An 11,332-nucleotide genomic window follows, 5' to 3' on the forward strand; every position below is an offset into this window, starting at 1 on the left:
AAAAAAGTTATCTTATCACAGCAGGCTTCTCAGAAGAGGTGTTTCTTATGAATATAGCTTTCAAGTTAGCCCTGAGCCCCATAAATCCCCCCAGATTGGATTGAGAGCAGCCCTGAGAAGGACCGGGGGGTGTTGGCTGAGGAGAAGCTCAACATGAGCCGGCAATGTGCAATCAACAGCCCAGAAAGCCGCCCGCATCCTGGGCTGCATCCCCAGCAGCGTGGCCAGCAGGGCAAGGGAGGGGATTCTGCCCCTCCACTCCGGTGACACCCCACCTGCACTACTGTGTTCAGCTCTGGGGCCCTCAGCACAGGAGACATGGACCTGATGGAGCAGGTCCAGAGGAGGCCACAAAGACGCTCAGAGGGCTGGAACACCTCTGCTATGAGGACAGACTAAGAGAGTTGGGGCTCCAGGGAGACCTTAGAGCCCCTTCCAGTACCTAAAGGGGCTACAGGGAAGATGGGGAGGGACTCTTTACCAGGGAGTGTAGCGATAGGATGATGGGTACCCATTTTAAACTGGAAGAGGGGAGATTTAGATTAGGTATCGGGAAGAAATTTTTCACTATGAAGGTGGTGAGGCACTGTCACACGTTGCCCAGAGAAGCTGTGGCTGCCCCATCCCTGGAGGTGTTCAAGGCCAGGCTGGATGGGGCTTTGAGCAACCTGGGCTGGTGGGAGGTGTCCCTGCCCATAGCAGGGGGGGGTGGAATGAGATGGTTTTTAAAGGTCCCTTCCAACCCAAACCGTTCTGTGATTCTATTCCACACAACAAAACATCCCTTAGATATGTCTGGCCACTTGTTGGTGTTTAAACACTTCTTTACTCACATTTATAAGGTCTGTGAGGCTCCACTACCCCAACAGAACAATGCAGACGTTTTATTGGAACGCAGTAAGATTTATGTCTATGCTATGCAGTACCTACTGTATACACATTCTGTTAATACTGAAATACACATTCCATTAATACAAGACAATTTGGGAAGCCCGTAGAAAAAGCAAGTAACTGAACATACGTCTCTTCACATCCAGACAGGCATCCCTTGCTCTAGTTTCTGTCTCTAGTTTTGAGGGTCTACTGTGTTACTTTGGATTTTTTATATGGTAACACCTGGCCCTCAGGGCTGAACTGTTGCCCCTTAACTGCACATTGGGCTGAGACCCTCAGATCCTCTTACTACACTTGCCTGCTCCATTTCCTTCTTATTACTCCCTTACCAAAATGAAAAAAGCTGCCAGCTTATATCTAAACAAATACACGATGACATACAGATTAGAACAGTTCCACATGGAATGGAAGATGCCAGGATCTGCATAAAAAAAAATGTATTTTATTAGTAACACATAAATAAGCACATATAACCCTTACACACATTTTTCAGGTAATACTGCAAAACCATCTTGCAGTAACTTCAGGGAAAAAAAAAAAAATCCTGCTCAAGAGGTCAGCGCAAACGGGCATCACCTCTACGGTTTCAGGCAACATCGGGACCACACAGGATTTCAGTACAATTTGGTACAGTTATCAGAGAGTGGATTTTCACCAGTCTAACTCCCGCTGGTTCAACATTATGTTGCTGAAGGCACAGATACAGTGGTGGAATGGGTATAGATGTGATTAGTCCAAGGAAAAAATCTTCAGACTATGTAATATGCTTGCTGCTGACCCACAGGCAGGAGGATGTGCCCTTTGCATTTTTTAAAAACAGGTGGTGATAATTCAATGCTCTGCTGTCTGTGCGTCTTGATTAATGTTTTGCACCACCATTTCCAATCCAAACAGACTTGGTGGCAAATTAACGTTTTACTTCAGTTTATTACAGTCCTCTAAGAATCATTAAAGACATTGCAGAGAGAGTCACCACTTCGGCAGAAAAGCCAACAAGAGACAAAAATCAACTTAGAAAAAAGGTTGCCTGTCAAAAGAGACTATGATGCCACTTCGACAGTGATGATTTCACACTTTCCGGTATCTTGATCTGTGCAAGTAACATGCAAGGACCCATCCCTAGATAAAAGAGAAAGGTATGTTTAGGACTATCTCAGCACAACACTTTGTATGTTACTGCATGCTCCAAAGAGGACAAACAACAGTCTTCACGCAGATGAAAGGAAGAAAGATGAACATCAAAATATCCAGGGAAGAACATGCTTCAACATAGATTTACAAAATTAATTTTAATTTATTGGGTCTTTAGATATGCACTTTTTGCCCTCCATTAAAGCATGTATCTTCTCTACATATGGTGGAACTGATTCAGGGACATGTTTAAATGTTACAGCTAAGTTTATTTAGTACAGGTTTGTAAATAGAATCTGCAGTAATATTCTCAAGATGAGTATTCTGAATAACTCTGAGTAAAAGCAACCAACAGACAAGCACATCTTCTCAAAGCATGAGAATCTGACTTTTTAAAAAGAGTAGTCTTTAAATACCGAAGATCTCTTTCAAGGAAGAAAACTGTAATTTTCAAAATCAAATTTCAAAAGAATTAGAGACAATATTGAATCCTACTTCATCTAGACATACAACAATAGTCTAGATGTAGTATTTAGACAGAAATAGATGTGTTATAGTTTCCCTAATCTTTTTCATCTAAATATTACTAAAACCCCTTTTAAAATAATGCAGGTGTTCTGCACTGTACAGTTGCACATATAATCCCCAAGATGTTTCGTTTATCAGTGCCAAGTGCAAATCTGCATGACTAACAAGGTATTTTAGGTGAAGTCTGTTAATAGAGCATTAATACACCTGATGATTAACAGAATTAAGTATTTTGCACTCAAACAGCAAGTAGGGATTCGGTTTTACAGCAACATCTAGACAACTTTCATATTAGTTAGAAAAGCAATATGAACTTCAGGACAGTCCTCAGAAGACAAACATGCTTTCCTTACTTAGAATTCCACATTCTGGTATCTTTATAAACTATTCAGACTATCTCAAACAAGCCCAAACATTGCTATTAAGACTTAAGAAAGCTGGAGAAGTTCCTTCAGTTTCACATCATCCCCTTTTCCCCACCCTGCCACAGGATACTTTTTATTTTCCCATAATAAACAGGTAATTCTGTAAAAAGTAGATTTATGAAGCCTGATTTTCTGTGGCATTGTTTCTCATGTTGAACCACCCTGCCCCTTAAAGGCTATAGCCACAGGTTTTCCTCATAAATGCTGCATATGAGAAGTCCTTCATGGATTCCTTATCAACTAATAAAGACAGATTCTACTTCAGTTTTTCCTAAGAGTGTGGGCATTCAACAGAACTACCTGACCGCTTCCAGAGGAAATTTGAGATCCTGACTGCTCTCAAGCACAGTTAAATTGAACAACAGTCAAAAGTTGTTAAAAATCACCTATACAACTATGTTAAGTTTTGTTTCTTTAGGAATCAAACAATGAAAGCACAGAAGGTACGACATAAAACCTCATTCCTACCGAATTTACCCCTGTTAGGACACAGCCCTGTAAGCAATGAAATGCTGGAATTTCTCAACACAAAATTAAACATTCTGTAACAGAAAAAAAGACTGCTTGTGAGAAGTATGACAGAGCAAGTTAAACCGCAGAAGAATAAATATTTTAGGTACCTTTTCATAGTGAGAACAGTTAGTATATCGTGTAGGCCATCCTCCTTTTTATCTAAATCCTGGAGTACAATCTATTTATTAAAAAAAAACAAACAACTGTTAAATTATAATAAAGTTCTCTAAATCCCTGCACAGCAGTTTAATGGAAGTGACATAATAGGTAAGGTGTGCAATTCATTCTGTTTAGCATCTCATATTAATAATTCAAAATCAAAGCATGCCCTAGTGGACTTCACCCATCTGTAGGGCAAATATATGCATTTTAGCTATTTGCACTGCTGCTTCAGTGGTTTTGTTTCGGCTGGAGCACCTACAACTCCCACAGACTACATTAAGAGCTGAGCATGTTCCTTTACTTAGGATCAATTCTGTAATTATTAGGTTATACCCTTTCCCTATCGCCTTAAAGATCTTTGGGCAGGACTAAGGTGGAATACCAATTTTCTCAAGTATTCCATCCATTTCAGCCACATCTGTCCCCCTCCCTGATGCTTTAAGTACCCTGAAGCCAATGGGAGCACATCATCACTGTTTCAAACAAGCTGTGTTCTCTCAATAGGTTGACTCCCAAGTAATATCATCTTTATGTCAGGTGAGGATTTAATCGTATCATCTTACCACTGTGAAAAATCAAATGTGGTATTTAATACCAAGATCCTGTCCCTTCTAGGAAGTTCAAAAAGTAATCAGCAGTACATACACTAGCTACATCATTACTTCCAGCAGTTTTATTTCTAAGATGTTGGAGATGTGCACTACTGGAACGACCGGTGATGATCCCTCATCCCAGGTGAGCTTACTACAGTAGTGCCAAACATCAAACCCCCACCACCCGTTTAGAAATTAAAAAGGGAAACTTCAATTTCTTGAAAAAGTGCTTCAATACTTCTTAACGCACTGACAGAAGAATGCTTAAAGACTGTCTCCCATACAGATGTATGTAATTCTAATTTTGTAACAAAAAGTTTTGATAAGGGTGGGATTGGTTTCCATTTTAATATTTTTTTTTTCCCCCCAGATCCACTTGATTTCCAAGTGGTTAATATTAAAAGTGCATATGAATGTGTATATACTCACCTGTGCAAATTTCCCTTCTTCGTTCATGGGACTTTCCCCCAGTGACTCGTATAGTTCAAGGCATACAGAAGAAGTGTTTCCAGGGGCGTGCAGGGTGTGCTGCCTTCGAGCTGGTAACGGTGTCCCTGATGGAAACAGCACCGTGAATTTGTCAGCCCCTGACTCGTCTACTCCCTTGAAAAAGAAAAAAAAAAGTTCATGCCTTTCTCTAAGTACCTTAGTGAGCTGGAAGTGTTACAGCAGCACTCCGTAAGAAAAGAAACCCAAGGTTCATTCTCTCTGCCACATTTACGATCAAAGCAAGTAAAAAAAAATAAAAATAAAAAAACAACCCTATAAATGAGAAAGTCCAGCTATTACAGCATAGCAAAGACACAATGTATCTCCCCTCAAAATCAAGCAGTTTTTCCTGCCAATTTTTTTGTCAATAAACCTAAGTTACGAATTACTGCTGATCTATAGCTAATCTGTAGAACTACTAATAACAAAACAATAGTGCTTCTCTAACATCAATTGTGCATAAGTAGTGCTGTATATTCATTGCAGCAGTAAAATCTTTTAACTTAAATCATTTTAGCCTTACCTTAAGAAGAATATCTTTGGCAGAACACTCAATAAAGAGTGCTTCTTCTTCTAACAAAAATTCCCTAGCAGAATTCCTGCCTCCATGGCTGCACCAATGGGAATAACTTCATCTGGAGGAATTGAATTCAGTAATTCCACAGTTGGGAAAATGTCTTTGATCAGCTGCTGTAGCTTTGGGATTCGAGCAGACCCACCACACAGAACTACCTGGAAAACATGCCTTAATGATTTCAAATCTTTCTTCTGACAGATAACAGACAGGTCACAACCTGCAATACAGAAATGCAAACTGCTCTGGGATATTTTATCACCTACAGTTGTTAAAATAAAAACTGGTGCCATCTTTGCTTGACTTCTGTTACGTTTGTATTTGATATTAAAGGAAATAGCTTGCAAGTTTGAAATGGCATCTTGAAAAAGTATGTCTTAAAGTAAGCATCAGCTACATGAAGTAGCAGTTTAAAAATTGAGGAATTCACCACAAAACAATGCCAGGTTGGAAGGGACCTCCAGAGGTCATCTAGTCCAACCTCCTGCCCAGAACAGGTCCAGTTACAACAGGCTGCTTAGGACCTTATCTCCATGGATATAGATTCCACAAACTCTGTGGGCCCTTGTTTCAGTGTTTGATTACCGTCACACTACAAATTCTTTTCTTGGTTTCTAAAATTTCCCCATGTTGTAACTTGTGCTGCTTGCTCTAAGAAGGAACACATCAAGTTTTGTCCCATGCACACCTTCCCATTAGGTAACCACAGGCAGCGCTACCCGGAGCCTCCTCGAACAGGCCGGCAAACCCAGCTCTCTTGGCCCAAACCACCTTGGTGACTGGACTGGCTCCAGTATATCAGTACCTTTTGTCTCCTTTGAAGCCCCAAAATAATGAGATTGTATCTGGATGCTCTGAGCGCCCAAGAGGGAAACAAATGCGTTCCTACACCCATGGCTACACGCCTGTATTACAGCTCAGCATGCAACTGGCTGCCTTTGCTGCAGAGGCACCCTGCTGACTGCTGTTAAATTTATTCTCTATTAGAACCCCCATGTCTTTTCCTGCAAAGCTGCTTTCTAGCAAGCCCTAGCCTGCCCCGCTGCACAGGATTATTCCAGCCCAGACTCCGCATCTGCCTTTGTTGATCTTCATGACATTCACTGGACTAGATGAACATTGTAGGTCCCTTCCAACTGATATACTCTATTATATACATTTCTCTCACCTTTTTTCATCCTTCTGAATAGCAGCCTTGACCCACAGTGTCATTGATTGCTCCTTTCATTTTGCTACTGTCTGCAAACTTCCTGAGTGCACATGCTACCCCATCATCCATGTTATTAATAGAGACATTAAATGGTATTAGTCCCAGTATCAAACCCTGAGGGATGTCATTGACAACCAGCCATCACTTACTGATCTTGTGCAAGAAAAAACCCTTAAAACCCTTCTCTTATTACAATAACTTCGCTGAGATAAACCAGATCTAAAAACAAAGCTAATTCCCACTTTTCTTCATGTAAAACATAAAAGTTGTAAATTAGGTTCATTTATTTTTACATTTAAAGTGTGTCTCCCCCTGAAGCACTAAGGCCTGAGAGAACAGCATATTGGGCCACCTAAAAAATACTGCCACCAGAAAACAAAAGATGTTCTCTGAACAATGGCCTGGGCTACTTCATTATCCTACCAGTGAAACTCAGAGTGACACAGCAAACACTAATTAAGAGTCTGGAATAGCATCGAGTATCATTAAGAGCACCAGCTAGCTTTTGCTGCAGGCTTTATGTGCCAATTCCTCCAGCAATAACTGCAGCATTATTTGCCACACACAGGTGCACAGGGGTTGAGATGAAGTTCCTCTCTCATACCAAAGCAAAAAAGACATTTGAATGAAACCAGTAATTGTTGTTACTTTATTCACTATCTATGGTATTAAAGCATTCTATGGTTTAGCATCTAACATGTTCCTTAGTTCTTTAAGCTGACAAGGAGGAACATGGGCACTAAGCAGACACTAAGCTATTTATTCAACTCCTAAGACGAAAAAAAGTCAAAACTCAGGCTTTCTTCAGAAGTGTCAGCAAACCCCATCCAAAGTTTACTGAAGGTAGAAGAAGGTCTATATATTAAATAAAATACTCCTCTGCTCCAACAAGAGTTACACAAACACACTGAATAGAGACAAATCCTGTACTACTTACTCAATATGTGGCAGTAAAAACATCGTTGACTCTGAAACTACCTTATACTGAACTTCAAATAACCAAAATCAAAGCAAAGATCATCGTTCTAAAGGTCTTTGGGTCTTCGTACTTAAAGCACTTTTGGCTCAGACCCAACACACACAGTCTGCAAAGAAAACAGGGCCTATAAACATTCTTGTGGAATTATAAACCATACTACAAGTGATTCCTATTATTACCTTATTGATATCATCTGCTGCAAATCCAACTTGCTGCAAGAGCTTTTTAATTGCTTCTACACATTTACTAAAAAGTGAAGAACAGATAAGTTCAAACCTGGCCCTAAAAGAAAAAAAAAATTTAAGAAGTGTCATTTCACCTGTTAGAGACAAATACTTGAAATGAAAGAATAATAATTTTTAGAATATACTTTGTCTCTCTAGCTATAAACCTGCTACTAAGTGATTTTTTTTTAAACAAACAAAAAAAAATCTTATTTACTGATTATTCATCTCAAAGAAGTGATTTCTTTGTTGTTGTTTTGAAGATATCTGTGCTACTGATTCCATCATTAACACCTACATAGAATGCACATCCATTGTTCAGTGTACTCTAAAGAAAAAACAGTATTGTTGTCTTGACTAATATGTAGAAAAAGAAGCAAAAATCCTGGAACTGCTTCATCATCTTTAAAATGGAGACACAAAGACTCAAATGTGCCTCTTGAATCTTCAGAGGTGAACCACACTGTGTCCCAATTTGCACGCAGGGAGTAGGTACTTAACCAAACTGAAAAACAAACTGGTCCTTGCTTTGGGCTCTTTCAAGCCTGAAGAGGAAGTTTTACTCTGTACAAGTACAGCAAGTCAAGGTCTGCAACACTAGTCCACAGGACGAGCATCCCTATCCAAAACTGAGCTGACTGGAAAAGCAATCAAGATCAGCTCAATAGAGATCACCCCAAGAGAGAAAATACAGAGTAGGACACAGCAGCACGAACAAAAAGACAGAAAACACCTTTCTGCTCCAGCTGTCAAGAAGAGTAAACATCAAGACTTTCATGTCTCCTATCATTCTGGAGCTCATTTACATGGAATAGTCCAAAAGTCTTACTTCCTTTAAGAAAAATCCAACAACAAAACCAATAATGGGTGGGGGTGAACCAGCTTGAGTAATTACAGTATCTATTCCCCTTTCATCAACCACCAGACTCCAAAGATGGGGTCTCCTTGTGCCCTTTTGCACTTCATTTTCTAACCGTTAGGCATCGTTGTTAGTGCTACTACCCTAAGTACTACAGATCGCATAGTAACAGAACCATCAATATGAAACACAGCTGAAAGAAAGTAAGTTGGCCTTCTATCTTACTTTCGTTTCTAAAATTAATGCCATAAAAAAAATAAATAATCAAAGCTTACTGAACATCCTAAATACCGCCTAGAAAGATTTCAGGCATAGTTTTATATAAAAGCAGTAGCTTCAAGATTTGCTTTACCTGGACACATTACAATCAAAATCCAATCCATCATACAATGAATCTACAAAACAGTTTGCACTTCCCAAGGTTGATAAAGAGTGCTTTGCAATATCAGCGCTGTTCATTAACTTCATCATGGCTCTGGGATTTCCTCTAATATCATGTTTACAAGACCTACATTAAAAAAAAAAAAAGATCAGTTTAGAAAGGCAGGCATTTGAGTGATAATGCTAACTTTCTGAAAGGAAAAACAAATTAAAGCTATTAAACTTTATTTTCTGTAGACATTTTAGTATTATCTACTATGCCACTATTGAAAGCTCGCAAAGAATAAACGTGTCTATTTCAATTTCAACTAAAGAACACTGTGTAGAGGCACCCTGAACTCAGACATTAGTAGTTATCATAGATTTAAATCTTTCTGAACAGCTTCTCAGCTGAACAAATCCCATAAGTGACTGCAAGGAACAGCAAGAAAAGGTCTGCAAGTTAACGAATTTTAATCACTGATTAAGAAGAAACAGAACACTGAACTTTAGACACATCAACAAAATAGTATACTTCATCTAAAAAGCCTCCTTCTGATAGTATGCAACTGAACACCTCAAGATCACTCAAGCTAATGGTAACACATTTGTTCATTTTCATTCAGAGGATGACATGCCATACTGACTGCAGTCTGATGACCCAAGCCCCACCACAGCCCTTCGTGCCAACAAGAAAAACAAACAAAACCCACACAGGTGAATTCCTTGCAACCCGAAAAGCTTGTGACTGAGAGGATGTAAGCAGCTTGTAGTCACATACATCACTCAAAACATAGAACAAGTTAATAGCTGAGCTCTTATAGCTCAACACCAACTTCAGGCAACATCCACCATAAACCAAGTATTTCCCAGTCTTCGTCCCCAGCCCTCAAGAACTGACTGCTCCCTTAATACCTTTATTTGAGCCATTTCACTCGCAGATAGTCTGCTAGATCTGACAACCTAACATAATTTTTTTTTTTTTGAAAGCAAGCATCAGATAATGAAGTTCCTCTCCTAACAGCAACATGCTTGGAATTCAACACCTACCTCTGAAATTCAGAAGCTAAGTGTTGTGCTAGAGCTTCTGTGAAGCAAACTCCACCAATGCTATCATCTGTGTTTGTAGCAAGCACACGATATATTCCACTGTTTACTTCTATAATTGTGATAGAAAGTGATGTTCCACCGAGTTTATAAACCAACACATTGCTGCCATAGTAAAAAGAAAAAAAAAAAAGTAGCATCATTAATAAGCCATCTAAAATTACGTTTACTTTGACAGACTTTCTAAAAAAATGACCACCATATCATGTATTGAAGGTTTTAATCAGTTTTGTCAAGAGAATTTGATTTGGGGTATTTGTATTAATGGGTCTTAGTACCACTGACTACCTGACAATGTTCCCTAAACAACAGAATTAGTCTATTTCATACAGTGAGAGTCACCAACATTCCTCCTACAATGCAACTGAGAATTGAACACTACATTCAAAATTATGGGCAAGAATTATATCAGAAGGGTAAAAAATACCAACCAAGAAGAAAAAAAGACAAGATGTATGTTTGCACTGACAGCAGTCTTTGCTATTTTGATATTCTTGTGAATTATCTGAATATTCATGAGGGAAACCCAATGCACCTACTGAACTCAGGAACTCAAGTTTAGTTCTTCTAGCATATGTAAACTGACCCCAGCTCCCACAATTAAAAAACAGCTATGCCAAAATCTGTTTAAGAAGGGACGCATTTTTGTTCAAGCCAGTCAACTCACTAAAGAGCAGAATCTGGGGACAAATCTTTAAAGACAATTCCCACACGATATCCTGGTCTCTAAACTGAAGAGACATGGATTCGACAAATGGACCACTCGGTGGGTAAAGAACTGGCTGGACAGTCGCACTCAAAGAGTTGCAGTCAACAGCTGAATGTCCAAGTGGAGACCAGTGATGAGTGGCGTTCCTCAGGGGTCCGTACTGGGACCTGTACTATTCAACATCTTTGTCGCGGACATGGACAGTGGGGTCAAGTGCACCCTCAGCAAGTTTGCCGATGATACCAAGCTGTTTGGCAACATACACACGCTGGAGGGGAGGGATGCCATCCAGAGGGACCTGGACAGGCTGCAGAGGTGGGCCCAAGCCAACCTCATGCAGTTCAACAAGGCCAAGTGCAAGGTCCTACACCTGGGTCAGGGCAATCCCAAGCACAAATACAGGCTCGGCGGGGAATGGCTGGAGAGCAGCCCTGAGGAGAAGGACCTGGGGGTGCTGACTGATCAGAAGCTCAGCATGAGCCATCAATGTGCAATCGCAGCCCAGAAAGCCAACCGCATCCTGGGCTGCATCAGAAGTGTGGCCAGCAGGTCAAGGGAGGTGATTCTGCCCCTCT

At 40.1% G+C, this 11,332-nt stretch overlaps 2 protein-coding genes across 2 annotated transcripts in view; both read right to left on the reverse strand.

Annotated features, from left to right (window-relative positions):
* Window positions 1-1,405, reverse strand: part of SUV39H2 (suppressor of variegation 3-9 homolog 2 (Drosophila)) — a 9,776-nt gene extending 8,371 nt beyond the window's left edge. Inside the window, exon 1 of the mRNA XM_009883004.1 lies at window positions 1,375-1,405. Within this exon, the coding sequence (XP_009881306.1) occupies window positions 1,375-1,405 (31 nt within the window). The remainder of the gene's footprint in view (window positions 1-1,374) is intronic.
* A 529-nt stretch (window positions 1,406-1,934) lies between these two features.
* Window positions 1,935-11,332, reverse strand: part of HSPA14 (heat shock 70kDa protein 14) — a 15,706-nt gene continuing 6,308 nt past the window's right edge. Inside the window, 8 exon segments of the mRNA XM_009883005.1 lie at window positions 1,935-2,013; window positions 3,599-3,669; window positions 4,676-4,849; window positions 5,259-5,317; window positions 5,320-5,467; window positions 7,678-7,780; window positions 8,934-9,089; window positions 9,992-10,153. Coding sequence (XP_009881307.1) covers window positions 1,935-2,013; window positions 3,599-3,669; window positions 4,676-4,849; window positions 5,259-5,317; window positions 5,320-5,467; window positions 7,678-7,780; window positions 8,934-9,089; window positions 9,992-10,153 — 952 coding nt within the window.

The sequence above is a fragment of the Charadrius vociferus genome, unplaced genomic scaffold, assembly GCF_000708025.1.
Source record: "Charadrius vociferus isolate BGI_N301 unplaced genomic scaffold, ASM70802v2 scaffold32, whole genome shotgun sequence".
In the NCBI taxonomy this organism is placed as follows: Eukaryota; Metazoa; Chordata; class Aves; order Charadriiformes; family Charadriidae; genus Charadrius; species Charadrius vociferus.